The sequence below is a fragment of the Typopeltis vanoorti genome, chromosome 22 (assembly GCF_054136105.1).
Source record: "Typopeltis vanoorti isolate ZY-2024b chromosome 22, IOZ_Tvanoo_1.0, whole genome shotgun sequence".
Taxonomy (NCBI): domain Eukaryota; kingdom Metazoa; phylum Arthropoda; class Arachnida; order Uropygi; family Thelyphonidae; genus Typopeltis; species Typopeltis vanoorti.
The window spans coordinates 73,036,157-73,054,249 of record NC_143570.1 but is presented as its reverse complement, the minus strand read 5'-3'; the positions used below and the strand labels follow the sequence as shown (position 1 = coordinate 73,054,249).

At 37.5% G+C, this 18,093-nt stretch overlaps 1 protein-coding gene across 8 annotated transcripts in view; it reads right to left on the bottom strand.

The window, feature by feature from the left end:
• Window positions 1-18,093, bottom strand: part of Bmcp (uncoupling protein Bmcp mitochondrial) — a 475,843-nt gene that overhangs the window by 141,684 nt on the left and 316,066 nt on the right. For all 8 annotated transcript variants that reach the window (XM_090411822.1, XM_090411820.1, XM_090411824.1 and 5 more), the window contains one exon: window positions 5,434-5,558. In XM_090411822.1, the coding sequence (XP_090267948.1) occupies window positions 5,434-5,558 (125 nt within the window). The remainder of the gene's footprint in view (window positions 1-5,433; window positions 5,559-18,093) is intronic.

Below are 18,093 nucleotides of genomic sequence, written 5' to 3'. Positions count from 1 at the left end.
GATAGCTAGCTTTTTCAAGTGTTTTATGTAGAAGTTGGTTGGGGATGGGGAAGCCCGTTGCTATCCCATCCAATTGCTTGTATATTTTCGCTTTCCATGTAAAATAACCTACATGTACTGTGAATTTAAATAGTTCAAATATATTATTATTATTATTATTATTATTATTAGAACAGGCAACTCCAAGGAGTCCTTAGACTCATCGAGGGAGGCCCTAACATCATGTCAAGAACAACTATTCAACATTCACACAGTATCTGTCATACTTCGCCTTGAACTCATTTACAGTCATGGCACCCACAACAGACTGGAAGCTTATTCCACTCATTCACCACTCTCCAAGTAAAAAACCTAGGCTGTAATAACACCCTTGCTAACCACACTCTTGCCCAGCTTCCATGGATGGCTCCTAGTCTTCCCACCACCAGTCCTATTCTCAAAAGTTTCTTCTGAATTAATCTTATAGAAATTCAGTAATTTGAATGTCTCAATCATATTGCCCCTTTTCCGCCTATCAGCCAATTTCTGCAACCCACAAATCTTCAACCCGTTCTCATAAGGTTCATTCCATAGATCTGCTATCATCTTAGTCACTTGTCTCTTGATCCTCTCCACCTCCTCCCCATCAATAAGAAACCCTGGTGCCCAAATCTGGGCATATTAGTCTAGACAGGGTCTTATCAAGGCTCAATACAGAGGAACAATAACATGTTTGTCTCTGCTTGTAAAAGTATTTTTCAACAACCATGTGATATGATGAGCTGATTTAGCCACTTTTGTAATGTGCCCCCTAAACATCAACTCCCTATCCACGAACACTCCCAAATCCCTGGCCTCCTAGAGTACAGTTCCACCAATGTGGTATACTGCTGCTAATCTTTTCACCCCAAATTGCATAACTTTACATTTTGCCACATTAAATTGACATCCATTCTCCTTAGCCCAGCCCTCCAAACTATCCAAATCATGCAAAATTTTGACATCCTGTGCATTCACTATTGCTCTACAGAACTTTGCATCATCAGCAAACAAATGAACAGTTCCTCTCAGATCCTTTCCGATATCATTAATGAACAAATTAAACAGTAGTGGTCCAAGAACAGAACCCTACAGCACACCACTAGTCACAGGGCATATTTTGGACTCTACTCCTGAATAAACCACTCTCTGATATCTCTCCATCAACTACCCCTATCCATCTCACCAACCCTATATCCATCCCCATATGCTGCAGTTTACTAATTAGAATTCCATGTGGTATCCTGTCAAAGGCCTTAGCAAGGTCCAGTAGAATCACTGCAAACCCATTACCTTTTTTCCAGTTCAGCCGTCACTGTGTTATAAAACATGAGCAAGTTATTGAGGCATGATCTACCCTTCACAAAACCATGCTGTCCCCCATATAGTATCCCATTTTCATCTATCCATTCCTGTATTCTCCTCTTGACTATTTTCTCCAAGACCTTGACAACAATTCCTGATATATATCAAGGATACCAAGTAATTTTATGAACTTTGTTTTTTTACTCCTTCTCCCAAGTAAGCAAAACAGTTAAGTTTGCACCTGAACATAGTTCAAGTTTAAAGGTAGTGCAACTCATTGTAAAGGTGGGTAAAGCTCTGATCACTGTTCTTAGTATTTCCCATAATGTAAAACACATCTCACTAAATAAACGAATTTGTTATCCATTCAGGTTATTTTAGTTGGAAAAACAAGTTCTACAAACAAGTTGAAGGTACTACCATGGGTAGTCCTTTGTCTCCACCTTTGGCTAACTATTTTTTGAAACAATTCGAAGAGACTATGTTTTCATCCATTCACCATCAACCATCTCTTTGGTATCGATATGTTGATGATGTTTTTGCCATTTGGTCACATACTGAAGATGAGCTTTCCACCTTTCTACAACAGATAAATAACCTTCATCCTCGTATCCAATTCACCATGGAAAAGGAAAATTCTGGTACTTGATCATTTTTGGACATCCTGCTTACTCGAACTTCTTCTGGTACCTTATCTACAAGCGTCTTTCGATAGCCCACATTTACTGGCAGATACATTCATAAAATGTCTGCTCACCATACATCTCAAAAATTTGACATTTTTAAATCTCTAATTAATAGGGCACATAAAGTTTGCTCTTCTCCAGAAATCTTACAACAAGAATTTTCCATCATTAAAAAGTTAATGGTATCTAATAATTACCATCCTAATCAAATCCAACAGATAATTGAATCTTATGTTCCAATACCTAAGGTTTCTTCAACAGTTCGCAGACTTCCAATCCCCTACATTCCAGGAATCTCAGAAACTATAGGTAGAATTTTAAAAAAGTACCAATTGATTCCCACTTATATTCTTATCAACAAAATTTCTTCCTTATTGCCTTCTACAAAAGATAAACTGTCATCTCAGTCTTTGGCTGGCGTTTACAAAATTCCTTGTGAATGCGATGTTTCTTATTTTGGACAAACTGGCCGTTCTGTGGAAAAAAGAATTAAAGAACATTAATATTATATTGATTACAATAAACCTCAGACGTCTGGTCTAGCACAACACAGTATTACCACTACCCATAATATCCAGTGGGATAAAGCTATTCTACTTCATAGATGCAGGTTCAAATATGAACACCTCTTTAAAGAAAGTTGTGAAGCTTTATTACACCGACCGAATTTAAATCGAAATGATTGCTTCTCTCTCTCTCTCTCGAAGATCTGGGAGACTTTTATTTTATGTAATCATTAAAAAATTAATTATCTTAAATATTAATTATTTATTAATTTCTTTCATTTCCTAGCTCATGACAACATTGTATTCTAATAGGTGACCCACCGAATATTCGTTACTTGTATTCTATTCCTATCTGTTTGTAACACCGAAGATGTACTATTATTTTTAGTACAAAATATCTACCTTATTTATTAATTAAAGTTATTACTGTGGACTTACGTGTTGTTTTCAATAATGAAAAATAGGCAAATTTCTTTGAATAAGATGTTAATTGGTCCTTTACATTTACTGACATTGCAGTAATTCTTCTTTGCACAGTCATCCTGTTTAACTGAATTTTCTCAACATTTTTGGCTGATTCAGGAGAAATTTTTTTAGCAGCTATCTCAAGGCAATCTTTAACGAAATCTCCATCTGTAAATGGTCGGCACCTTTTTGCTATAAGGCGAGATATTTCAAAACTTATTTCTGTTGCGATTTCAGAATCTTGAATAGGTTTTGTAAACATCACTTGCTGACCTGTCAATTCTCGTTTCAAAAATGAAATCTTTTATTTACGTAGTTCTTCGGGTAGATTTGAAAATGTTGAATGCAGACTTTCATAGTGTCTCCTTATATTGTATTCTTTTGGTATGGCTACAGCACTTTTGCAAATCAAGCACACGATATTATTAAACGACTGCACAAAACCATATTTTTCAGTCCAGCAATCCTGAAACAGTCGTTTTTCATCCTGGTTTGCGTTTCCTACTTGACCCTGCTTTATTCATTGTAGAATTTATTTTTTACTGTTTCCTAGGGTTGATAATTAATTGTAGCAACCGCACCTATGAAAACAAAATACTCATATCACAAATAGACGAATTATAAAATTTGTTAACATTATTACTAACCGATTATCGTAAGTAGACAGGAAATCGTGACGTCACAGCTACTTTGCTTTGCGCATGTACCATTTTTAAAAATTACCTATCGTGTAACTTGCTAAAGTTAAAATAATAGACGGTGAGGCGGGCCACCAGCAAATCAATGGAGGGCCACATGCGGTCCGCAGAATGTGCATCCCTAATCTACACTAATGCCATCTGCCCACAGCTACTACTAGTATTATCAAAAATATCCATGCCCACGGCAAGATATGAAATCAAAAATTGTCTGAAAAACAATTTATAAAAAACAGGGATGCCCTCTGTCTCCAACACTTTCCAATATTTGTATTAATGATATATTAATACAGTGAAAATTAAACAATCCAAGTATAGAAATTTCCAAGGCACATTTAATAACAAAATGAATAACAAAAAAAAATGCTATTATTTGCAGATTATAATAATTATTATTATTATCCAGGCCTCCATGGAGTCAAAAGACTCATGGTGGGAGGTCGTTTTTAGGAAACACAAAGTTTATCATACCGTTCCTTGAAACCATTGACCATTCCTGCTCCAAAAAACTCTCTCAGGCAATGCATTCCAAGGTTCAACCACCCTCCACTCCTCAGATGAAACTAGTCCTCACCCTCCTGAGCACAGCCTCCTTTCGTAACTTCCAAGGATGGCCCCTTGTCATCGCTCCTTCCTGTCATTCCACCAAGTGAAAGACCTCTCCAATGTCTACCCTGCAACTGCCTCTCAATAGTTTAAAAGTCTCGATCATATCACCTCCTTCTTCTATCCACTAAACTCTGCAGTCCACATTCCCTCAGCTGATCCTCATAACTGATATCGTACAGTCCTGAAACCATCTTTGTTATCTGCCTCTGTACCCTTTCCACAGTCAATTTATCCCCTTCAAATCCTGGGGACCAAATCTGAGAACAATAGTCTAAGTGTGGTCTAATCAGAGTCTTATACAACGGAAAGATAACTCTTTTATCAATGCAGGTCAGCGTCCTTCTCAGTATTGCAGCAATCCTGTGAGTTACCCTCACCACCTTTGCAATATGCTCCCTGAATTTCAGTTTTCTATCAATCATTACCCTAGATCTCTTGTCTCCACTATCTCCTCCAGTACAGCTCCTCCAATCGAGTATGCATCCTCACATCGATGGATCCCAAACCTCAAGACTTTACATTTTGCTCCATTGACCCCCCACACACACACACCAATCATTTGCTCATCTGTCTAGTTTATTCAAGTGTGGTCTGATCAGGGTCTTATATAACGGAATGATAACTGTTTTATCTCTGCAGGTCAGTGTCCTTCTCATTATTGAGCAATTCTCTGTGTTACCTTCACCACCTTTGCAATATGTCCCCTAAATTCCAGGTTTCTATCAATCATCAACCAGTTGTTACCATCAAGTTGTTACCAGATTAATGTGGAGAAGATATTTTATAGAGCAGAGAGAGAGGCAAGGGTAAACTAGAAGCCACCCATGAAAGCTGTATATGGAGGTTGTGAGCAGGGGAGTGAGAAACATTGTATTTGGAAGGAGAGTGACTGGTGAGTGGAATGCATTGCCCAAAAGTGTAGTGAGTGCTGAAACTGGGAATGGGTTCAAGGCACAGCTCAATGATCTTTTAGCATGACAGAGTGCAGACCTCCTCTGATGAGTCATTTGACTCTGTGAAGGTCAGATAATAATAATAATAATAATAATAATAATAATAATGACAATAATAGTGGTCAATGTTATTAAAATAAAAAACAAACACATGTCTTTGGACCAAAACAAACTACAAAACTAACATACTTACACAAAATGATTTATAATGTTATCTCCAAAAAGATCAGCCATAATGAGATTCTTTTTTGTGATATCATAAACTGAAAGTTCAACACCAGCAACAACTGCAGCACGTTGTGCAGTAGGTCCAACACCCTTTCAGAAAAAAAAAAAAAATATTGGACAAAAATATTTATACAATTTGTTGGATTTCTTTTTTGATTATCAAATTAAACGTATCTTATGAGTTCGTGCACTTTTAATTTGTGTATAAATAACAAACTGGTGTCACACTACGACAATTTGTATATTTGGAACTTTTTTTCTATACAACATTTACATGTGCAATCAAGACAGCAACAACTGAATCTAATATCATTAAAAATTCATTTAACAAATTTTCCAAATATGAGACCTCGAAGGTCCAGGTTACAACTCTTCACAATCTAACATACACAAAGTTCTCACGTCTCTTTGTTTGGGAGAAGAATAACTGACATAAGCAAAATAAAATATCCTTAAATATGTGACTTATATATATCCTTCAGCGAGACATGTTTTGTGGGTAAAATAAGGAAATTAATTGGGGCATTTTTTTTTTTTTGTATGGGAAAAAATAAAAGAATATCAGGGAGGGAGATTATTATTATTATTATGGCATCATACACACAGCTCATCATACCATACCTTAAACACATTCAAAGTCTCTGCAGCCACTATATTCTCAAGCAATACATTCCAATAATTCACTCTCCATGAAAAAACCTGCTTCTCACTCCCTTGTCCACACTCTCCTTATACAGATTCCAGGGATAACTTCTTGTTCTCCCCCAGTCTCCCACCATTTTATGAAAACCCTCTTCACTGTTAATCCTATAACAATCCCTTACCAACTTGTACATCTCTATCACATCACCCCTCTACCTCCTGTCCACTATACTATGCAAATTGCATTGTCTCAAACTTTCTTCATATTCAACATTCCAGAGATCAGAAACTATTTTGGTCAATTGCCTCTGGACCTTTTCCAACAGCTCTTCGTCCTCTTGAAAACCTCTGGTTTTCAAGACTATGAAAGCTCTGATTAGGCCATATATATGGCCTAATCAGAGCCTTATACAATGGCCAGAATCTCCTCACTTTTACAAGTCAGTGTCCTCAGCAACACTGCCATACTTGTTAGTTGTCCTCACAGATTGGGCAATATGTCCTCTAAATATTAGATCCTTATCCACCATCACTTCAAGATCTCATATTTCCTTCACCTACAACAATATATCCCCACCAAGGATAAATTCTACATCCCATCTTTGTTTTTCAAATGTTAAAACCTTATATTTCCCAACATTGAACTGATATCTCCACTCCTGTGTGCATCCACTGCTCTACGCCTCATAATTCATCCCAACTTTGCATCATCTGCAAACAGCTGTATATCCCCATTCAAATCTTCCCCAATATCATTAACAAACAGGTAAAACAGCAATAGCCCTAAAACCAGACCCTTGAGGCACACCACTAGTGACTTTCCTCTTCTGGGATATTACTCCCACATAATCAACTTGTTGATTCCTAACAGACAGCCAATCTCTAATCCAATGCACTAGCCTAATATCCAACCCCATCTGCCTTGTTTGATTATCAACTTATCATGCAGTAATCTATTAAAAACTTTTGCAAAGTCTACATATACTATGGGATATCCATATCCCATGTATAATACTGCTGTCACTTTACTGTAATAAGTAAGCAGATTACTAAAACATGCCCTCCTTTAAGCAAATCCATGCTGTCCATCAAAGGTAATACCATTGTTGTCAACCCAATTCAAGATCCTGATCCACCAGCCATTACAACACTTTACCTACAACAACTGACACACAGACTGCCTACAATTTGATGCTCGAATTCTGTCACCTCCATTAAGAAGTGGTACAATCCAATGTAAGACTCATATTAAACAAACATGTCAAGGCAGATACAAACTCCCTGGCATATTCCTTTAAAATATACGTTGATATATCATCAAGTCCCACAGTCTTATTAATATCAAGTTTGCTTAATTCCCCATATATTTCTTCCTCACTCACAGCCAGTCTCTCCTCCTCATCATCCACTGCTCTCAAACTCTCCATGTTGTCACTTTCACAAGGAAGACAGACCTTTATGAACTGCTCATTAAATATCTCAACTATATCCTTTGTAGCAGTTGTCCTCATACCATTTTCTCCAAATCAATGCCATCCTACCATAATCTTTCTTTCTTTTTTTTTTTTTTTTTTTTTGTTGGCTACATATCGAAAGAACTCCCTAGGATTTTATTTGCTTCATTAGCTAACTTCTGCTCATACTGAACTTTTGCTAACCTTACCAACTAAGTTGTCCTCCGTGCCTGTTCTTTGTATTCTTTATGGAATTGATTATTACCACTTCTTTTATGTTGCTTTGGTAATGCTTTTTTAACTGTACTGCATGCTTAATCTTTTCATTCATCCATTTCACATCTACCTTATTTAACCTTCTGACCTTTTGGAATACATTTAGACATTGCTTCTACTAGATACTTCTCGAATATTACCCAAGCAACATTGGTCTAATTTCCACCCAACTCCTCATTCCATGCTAAGTTTCAAGAAATTTCTTGAGCTTCTCAGAATTATCAGCCTTGTAGTTCCACACATACACTTTCCTCACAGAAGTCCTCACATGGCTGGCAACCACCCAGGGGTAATCGCTTCATAGTCACTCTCATCAATTAGAGGGAGATTTGACAACTCATTTATAATATCATCCTCTGATGAGATGATGAAATCCAAGACAATCAATCTTGCAGTTGTGGTTAAGGTGTTGGAGAGATTGGTTAGGAATAGAATACAAGATTGAGTTTATGGACATAGTATTCTTTATGATGGTCAGCATGTATTTGTAAAGGATAGGCCTTGTTTTAGCAATTGACTTGCATTTTACGATACGGTAACAAATATGTTAGATAAGAGAATCATATACAGTGCTATTCTTGGATTTTGCAAAAGTGTTTTATAGATTACCACATGATAAGTTGGTGTACAAGCTGCAGAGGATGGAAATAAATAGTATATTGGTTACATAGATCGAAGATTGGCTCTCTGAATGATACGAGAAAGTTGTGTATAATAGAGAATTATTTCAAAAAAAGAGTAACCAGTGGCATGCATCAGGGTTCTGTTCTTGGGCCCTGCTGTTTAACTTGTTTGTAAATGATATATCACGTAGACTGACTGGGGATCTTCAGTTGTTTGCTGATGATGCAAAGTTAGGAAGAATTATAAGTAGCACTGCTGATGTTAATTACCTTCAGGAAGATTTGAACAGACTTATTACTTGGACAAAGGAGGAGGATTGTAAGTTTACTATCAATGAGTGCAAGGTGTTGCATTTTGGAGTACAAAAATATAAGGCTATGTATAATACTATATCTCATCCACTTCCTGCAGTACAACACCGAGGACGTTGTTGTCTGCAGGTTGTGTTGTGTGTGTGTGTGTGAAAATGTATAGAAGATGTAATGGGGGCAAAACAGAAGAGCATGAAAACCTAAATGTAAAAGCACAGTAAGAATTTTGATATAGACTGATTATGACAGAATACAGCAAACAACATGAGAGTGAGAGAAAAGAGAAGTTAAAGTAGACAAACAGGGATGGCCAGATTGGAGAAGTGTGGCATAGAGTAGAGTAAAGTAGAGTAGAATAACTAGCATTAACTGAAAGAGATGGTGAAAACAAAATTTTCTCAAACAGACTGAGATTAGTTTTTATTATTATTGTTATTATTATTATGGGCGACTCCAGGGAGTCCTTAGACTCATCGAGGGAGGTCCTAAACATCATATCCACACAACTATACGACATTCTCACAGTATCTATCATATCATGCCTTGAACTCGCTCACTGTCATAGCACCCTACCACTCTAAAAGTAAAGAACCCAGCTGTAACACCCTTGCTAACCACACTCTTGCCCAGCGTCCATAGGTGTCCCCTAGTTCTCCCACCACCAGTCCTGATCTCAGATATCTCCTCTGAATTAATCCTATAGAAACCCTTTAGCAATTTGAATGTCTCAATCATATCTCCCCTTTTCTGCCTACCAACTAATTTCTGCAACCCACAAATCTTCAACCTGTTCTCATAAGGTTCATTCCATAGACTTGCTATCATCTTGGAAACTCGCCTCTGGATCCTCTCCACCTCCTCCCAATCAAGAAGAAACCTAGGTGACCAAATCTGGGAACAGTAGTCGAGATGACGTCTTATCAAGCCTCGGTACAAAGGTAAAATAACTTGCTTGTCTCTGCTCGTCAAAGTTTTTTTCAACAACCAAGTGAGTTGATGAACTGATTTAACCACTTTTGCAATGTGCCCCCTAAACTTCAATTCCCTATCCACAAACACTCCCAAATCTCTGGCCTCATCAATCTACTGGAGTACAGTTCCACCAATGTGGTATACTGCTGCTAATCTTTTCACCCCAAAATGCATAACCTTAAATTTTGTCACATTAAATTGACATCCATTCTCCTTAGCCCAGAACTCCAATCTACCCAAGTCGTCCTGCAAGATTTTGACATCTTCTGCATTCACTATTGCCCTACCAAACTTTGCATCATCAGCGAACAAATGAACTGTTCCTCTTAGATCCTTCCCTATATCGTTAATGAACAAATTAAACAGCAGTGGTCCAAGAACAGAACCCTGTGGCACACCACTAGTCACAGGCCGTCTTTTGGACTCTACCCCTGAATAAACTACTCTCTGATATCACTCCATCAACCACCCTCCTATCCATCTCACCAACCCCATATCCATCTTCATCTGCTCCAGTTTACTGATTAGAGTTCCATGTGGTATCCTGTCAAAGGCCTTTGCAAGGTCCAGTAGAATCACTGTAAACCCATTACCTTTATCCAGTTCAGCCGTCACTATGTTATAAAAACATGAGCAAGTTACTGAGGCATGATCTACCCTTCACAAAGCCATGCTGTCCCCCACACAGTATCCCATTTTCATCTATCCAATCCTGTATTTTTCCCTTGACTACTTTCTCCAAGACCTTGACAACGACTCCTGATATGCTGATCGGTCGGTAATTTGCAACAGTAGTCTTGGATCCTCCTTTATACAGTGGAACTATTTTCCCCTCTTTCCACACCTTCAGGACTAAACCAGACCCGAGACTCATATTAAACAACATGGTCAAGGGCACTGATAATTCTTTAGCCGCTTCACGTAAGACACGTGCCGGCATACCATCCAATCCCACAGATGTATTCACATTAAGGTTCTGTAATAGACTATTCACCTCCACTTCATTCCTCACGATTCCCATATAAACTAATGGTTCCTTCATTTTTTCAATGTCACCACCTGGATGTATACTCTTGCAAAGTGCTTGCTCAGTAATTCCAATATATCTACTGATTCAGTGACCTCCTTACCATCGTCATTCCTTAAAATCATTCTGCCGTGTACAGGTTTTTTTGGCTTGCAGCATACTGAAAGAACTGTTTGGGATTCTCTTTAGCTTGCATAGCTAGTTTCTTTTCATAATCTGCTTTTGCTTTTTTTACCACACTCATCACCCTTCTAGCCTGCACTTTATACCGTTCATGTGCCTGCAGATCACCTTTCTCTTTAAATTCCCTCCACAGTTGTTTCTTTTTTTGCAGCTCAAGCTTAATGGATTATTCATCGATTTAACCCCAACTTGTTTTACTATTCAGACCCTAGTTATACAACCAGCCATAACCTCCTGTAAATGCTCCTTCACCACTTCCCATGCTCTACCGACATCCAGCCCTTGCAGTTTAACATGCCATGGCACTGAACCAAGCAATCTCCTAAGCTTGTCATACTTGCCAGCATGGTAATTCCACATATACCATGTCTTAATCGAAAATTCCACACCTTTAGCCACCTCCTAGGTCAAGACCTTATGATCACTCTCACCAATAGATGGCAACATGGTCATATTCATTACAGTCAAATTCTCAGATGCTATTACCAGGTCAAGCACTCTCAAACCCCTAGTATTTTCAATTACATGCAGTGTCAGATAGTTATCCCTTAATAATTGAATAAAATCCGGTTCCTTCCTCACATGTGTCCTCTCTTCTTTCCAATCAATGTTACTGTTGAAATCCCCCATAATAATTACCCTCCTTCCACTCATTGCTTCTATTTGCTTATGCATACTATCTCCACCATCTATTCCATCACCTGGTCTATAGCAGCACCCAACTGTATATTTTGTTCTACCAGTCTCAATTTCACACCAAATAGCTCAAATGAGCTCTTTTCACTGCAGCCATGGAGAATTGAAGTTGCAATACAACTTCAATTCTCCTTGGCTGCAGCTCATCAGCTATCATCAATAACACTCCTCCCCCCATCTTATTCTCTCTGTCCCTCCTAAACATACTATAACCTACACATTTTATCCTGCTAACTATATCATCTTCTGTCAGCCATGTTTCACTAATGCCAATAACCTGTGGCTAGGAAGAGCCAATCAAGGCCAAAAATTCTTCCTTCTTGTTCCTAATACTCCTGGCATTAGTATACATGAAATGCAGAGGTCCCTTTGTCCCACCCCTATCTTGATGCGTTATTCTAACTATCCCATTCTGATTTCTTATCCTCAGTACTGGCTTGGGTACGTTATATACATTCTTACACTCAATTGTCTCACTGATGTCCGCATATCCACTCCCCCCCCCCTCCTTGGTAGTTCTAGTTTCCCTGGTTCTGCACATCCATTTTCACTTCATTCAGCAACATTTTTCCAGTCTCCGCACACCAAATCCATTCAAATGCTGGCCATCCATCTTGTATAAATCCTTTCGCCCATCAAACTCATTCCACATGTCCACGAATTCCACACCACACCACGCCGTCTGCACAACCTGCGCATAAAGTCATTTGTGATTATGCCCTCCTTCTAAACTCCTCTCTGTCGTACCGTGGCAACAGACTCGCCATCCTAACTCTGTCACTCTTTTCTTTCACTACCTTTAACAATACTTTCAAGTCCTCTCTCAGAAAAAATTTATCTCCTTTCAATTCATTCGTACCCGCCACAACTATCAATTCTTTCACCCTCTGTTTTTGCGCTGTTGTTGTTGTAGCTGGAAAGGTAAGGAATTATTGTGAAATACAAAAAGAGAAAGAACTGAGCTAAACCAAACAACCAATAATGAAAACAACAGAAGAATATAGAACCAAATGGAAAGCTCATCTAGAATGAATGGCATATGACAGAACATACCAGGAAGATGATGAACAAATTCCACTTAGCTAAAAAAAAAAAAAAAAAAAAAAAAATGCTCCTCAATCCCACTATCTTTATACAGCTTCCAATGCTGGTCTTTTGTACTGCTCTTGTTTCCCTACACTATGAATAATATCTTCTGCATTAATGTAGTACAAATACTTCTTCAACTCATGTCTCAACTGCGTTGCCTTCCTTCTCTTATCCACCAAGTTCTGCAGATGATTTCTCGTTTCCAACATTTCACTCTACTTTAATCCCCCTTCTCTGAACCCATTCCAAAATCTGTTCATTTTCTCAAGAACCAAGTGACTAAATCTACTCACAGTAGTCCAAATGTAGCTTGATCAAAGTGTTTTACAGGGTAGCCAATAAGTCACAAAGGGGATTAAACATTTAATAACTTTTTTATATATTAATTATTTTTATTCTTTTTTTTTTTTTTTTTTTTTTTATGTTACAATGAAATACAGAACCTGGACTTTTTTTTTTTTTTTTTTTTTTTTTTTTGTTAGTTATGAAAAACCACATCATATAAAATGCCTTTTTACAGCTTCACAAAAACAAGCCCTTTCTATGGCATGTTCCATGACAGCAGTTAATGTTTCTGACTGCAATGCCCTAATTTTTGCACGAATATTCTCCTTCAGCTGTTGGATTGTCTGGGATTTGTTCACATACACCTTTTCCTTCAAACCCCATAAGAGAAAATTCACACAGAAATTAGGGCACTGCAGCCAGAGACATTAACAGCTGTCATGGAACATGCCATAGGGCCCATCTTTGAGAAGCTGAAAATGGAAGGCATTTACGTAACGGGGTTTTTCATAACTAATGAAAAATATCTCCCGGTTCTGTATTTCATTATAACAAAAAAACAAGAATAAAAATAATTAATAAATAAAAAAAAGTTATTAAATGTTTAAACCCCTTTGTGACTTATGGGCCACCCCGTACAAAGGAACTATAACCTTATTATTCTTCAATATTGCATGCCAACATTTTCCTCATTATTATTATTATTATTATATGGGAACATCCATGGAGTCTGAAGACTCACTGGAGAAGGCTTACACTAATCATTATTCACACAAACCTATTGTATCTCTCCTTAAACTCATTTATTGACAAGGTACCCATGATTGCCTCTGGCAACTCATTCCACTTAATCAACATTCCAAGTAAAAAATGAAGTCCTCACAACTGCCCACCCCACCTTATTAAGCACATTCTTATATAACTTTCAGTGACTCTTGTTTTCTTCTGCCCTGTTGTGTACTGGAGCATTTCTTTAGTATCTACTGCATAAAACGCCTTTAGTAACTTCTAAAGTTTTATCATATTCCCTCTTTTTTGCCTATTAACTAAACTTAGTAACTTAAAAACTTCAGTCTATCATCACTGGATCATTCACCTCTTTTTTAGTCACTTTGGTTATTCGCCTCTGAATGACCTCCAATACTAATCATATTACAGAAAGAAAAGTGTGACCATATTTGTTCACAAAAGCACAGTGCGCAGATATAAAATATTTATAAAGAGGAATAACTTCCTTATCTGTCTAGTATTCAGGCTTATGTAATGGTTTAAACTCATTATAAGGTTTAATAGAAAGAATGTGGTACAGGGGGAACAATCAAATATAAGTTTATAATGATGAAATGGTTATTTTTGACCACAAGAACTATAGGAAAGATCGATTTCTATTTGGTTTATAGGTCAGAATTTTTTCAAACTAAGTTATACCAACTAGTTTCGCCAACTACAGCTGTTGGCTTCATCAGTATAAAAGATATATATAGATGCAAGACCACTTAAACGCTAAAACTGTAAATGAACCGAATATAATTGCATTTTTACAGAAAACAGAAGAACTAACTTGTATGATCTAACTTGTTGTTATGTAGGAACGTTCTATAATTTGTAGCAAAATTTAATTCGGGCAAGTTTAAAGATCTAATGAGGGTCTTCCAGATCTCAGGCAGAATTAATCCTTGGTTTCTATTTAGATTTTGTTTTGAATGAATAATTGTTGTGGCTTCTTTTATCATTCGGGAGCGGAAATCCTCCTCTAAGTAGGGCATGGAGCTTTTGTCCCATTCTATGGCATGGTTTGTCCTAGAGAAATGAAAGGCTAACCCCGATTTGTCTTCTCTATTATTGTTCACGTCTCCTATGTGTTCCTTTTTCCTGATTTCAAAACTTCTAGAAGTCTGGCAAATATAGTTCAAGCCACACGAGCAGGGGATGTTGTAGACTCCGGCATATTTGTAAAAAGGATGGCTGTCTTTTGGAGATCTTAAAAATTGGCAGATGGTCTTTGAAGGTTTAAAAGCCACTTGTATTCCATGTGGCTTGAGGAGTCTGGCAATCTTATTGGAAACTGTCCCCGTATACGGAATTACGATAGTGGAATTATAATGTCTTCAGGCTGTCTTTGTGGGGGTTAACAGAAAAGTATCTTGTGGATCCATAACAACAAGTGAGATCATACATGAGCATGTGATGTACGCATTCTTCTGTTTTTTGTAAAAATGCAATTATATTCAGTTCATTTACAGTTTTAGCGTTTAAGTGGTCTTACATCAATATATCTTTTACCCTGATGAAGCCAACAGCTATAGTTGGCGAAACTAGTTGGTATAACTTAGTTTGAAATAAATTTGACCTATAAACCCAAATAGAAGCCAATCTTTCCTAAAATATAAGTTTATTAGATCCTATACTTCCTCTCTGTTACAGAGACATCATCAGGGATATGATCTTGTATTTGTATTTGAATGGATGATGAATGGATGGTGGCTTGCATTTCATTAGATGTGTTTGGGGGGTCAGGAGTCACACCAGAGAGTGACAACATCATGCTGAACCGAGCTGATGTTGACGACAGTAAGTTGCAGAGATATCTTTGTTTAAGATTGTCTGCTGTCTGGACAATACAGTCTCTTGAACTTGTGCAAACAGTGATCGACTTTTGTAGCTGCATGGATTTAAGTGACTTAATTTGATGCGCCCAAATTTAAAGATTATAACTAGATGGAAAAAGAGCGACATTAATATGAGAAATATTACATTAGAAGTTACAGTGTATTAAATCTCAGAATTTCTTACAGGGTTTAAGTATAGAATTTTCTATCCTAGAACTAGACATAATTTGTTTATAAACTGCATGTATATGAAATATTAAAGCAGCTGAAGAAGAAGCAAGCATTTTGGTTGCTTGTATAGAAATATTTAACATGAAATGTTAAATTTAACATTGATGCTGATAACAAAGATGATGTCACCAATTTTAGGCATATCAAATTAAGAGTTTGTGGCTTGTGACTTTTACTGATGTGAGCACAGTCTGCTGCATACATTAAGCCTGAGATTGGAAACTTGAACACAAATTGTTTTTCGTGCATACATGGAGGACACATTGCTCCTCAAGGTTCTTAACTTTATTGGGCTACGCAAAACAAGGTATAAAGGAAGTTGTGGGATGGAGTATTGCAACTTATGTATACTAATGCAGGAAGTATTTGGAATATGGCTAAGGAGTTTCTGGCATTAGTTAGCTTGATTTGGCCAAACAGCATAGTCATTAGTGAGACTTGGTTGAGTGAGGATGATATAGTCACAGGAATAGAATGCAAAACATATAGTATCTAGAGAGAGAGAGAGAGAGAGAGCAGAAGGAACAGGATGGGAAGAGTTTTTCTAATGATAGCAGAGGAACTGAAGTCAAAAAGAATATAAGTACATCAAGAGGACAGGGATGTAGAGTGCAGTTCATCTGAAGTGATATGATGTAAGATAGAGGCCAACAGATTGAAATAAATAATTGGTTGCTGCTATAATAAAGGCGTGAATGTGTGTAGAAAATGTAAGGAAAATGAGGAATTAAAGTGTATTTCAGATCGTGAGTGTGATATTTTTGTCAAACTTCAGAATGAAGAAAATAGATATGACAAGAAATAGCGAGGTTGTACCAGAGAACTGTGAGGGCGCGAATGTAGAAAGTGTGAATGATAGTATTAATACAGAGCAAATTAATGGTTTAACAGAAAATAAAAAAGTTGAGATAGATGCAATTAGTGAGATCGCGTTGTTAAGTGGAGCGAGACAAAGAGCAAAGCGGCAGCTAGAACGTATAAACAAAAGTCTACTGAGTGTACCAGCCAATAATAAAAAGTATGATAGGAAAAATAAGAGTATGAGTGTGAACTTAAACAAAATGAAGGAGAGAGTGCTGTATGGAGATTCGTTAGTACGAGGTGTGTTAGTAGAGGATTTGACAAAATCGTACCAACCTGGTGCAACCATCAAGGATGTAACTAAGTCTATTAGAGAGCAAAAGCAAAGGGTGAAAGAAATGATAGTGGTGGCAGGTACGAATGATTTGAAAGGAGATAAAATGGAAATAATAGAGGACCTGAATGAATTGTTTGAGGTAACAAAAGAAAAGAGTGAAAGAGTTAGGATGATTAGTCTTTTGCCGCAGTATGACAGTGAAGTGTTTAAAAGGAGGGCCATATTTGCAAATGACTTTATGCGTGGGTTATGTATGACGAGTGGTGTGAGTTCGATGGGCAAAAGGATCTATATAAGATGGATGGCTTGCATTTGAATGGATTCGGTGTAAGGAGTCTTGAAAAAGTGTTGTTGAATGAAGTGGATGTGCAGAATCAGGGAAACTAGATTTATTAAGGGAGGGGGGTTGATATGAAGACCTTAAGGAGGCAGTTGAGTGTATGAATGAGTATAATATGCCTGAGCGAATAAGGACAACAAATCAGAATGGGATAGTTAGTATAAAGCATCAAGGTAGGGATGCGGCTAATGGGGGTCTGAAATTCATGTACACTAATGCTAGGAGTATTAGGAACCAGAAGGAAGAATTTTTGGCCATGATTGACACTTCCAGACCAAAGGTTATTGGCATTAGTGAAACATGGCTGACTGTAGATGATATAGCTAGTGGGACTGAATGTGATGGGTATAGTGTGTTCAGGAATGACAGGGAGAATAAAATGGGGAGGGGAAGAGTATCGTTGATGATAGCTGATGAGCTATAGCAAGGAGAAAAGAAGTTGAATTGCAGAATAGAGAAAAGAGCACATTTGAGGCTATTTCGTATGAGATTGTGGCTAGCAGAACAAAATATACAATTGGGTGCTGCTATAGACCAGGTGATGGAAAAGATGACAGAGATAGTATGCACAAGCAAATAGAAGAAATAAGTGGAAGGAGGGTATTTATTATGGGAGATTTCAACTATGGTAGCATTGATTGGAGTGGGGAGAGGACACACAAGAGGAAAGAATTGGATTTTATGCGGTTATTAAGGGATAACTATCTGCAACATCATGTAATGGAAAATACTAGGGGTCAGAGAGTGC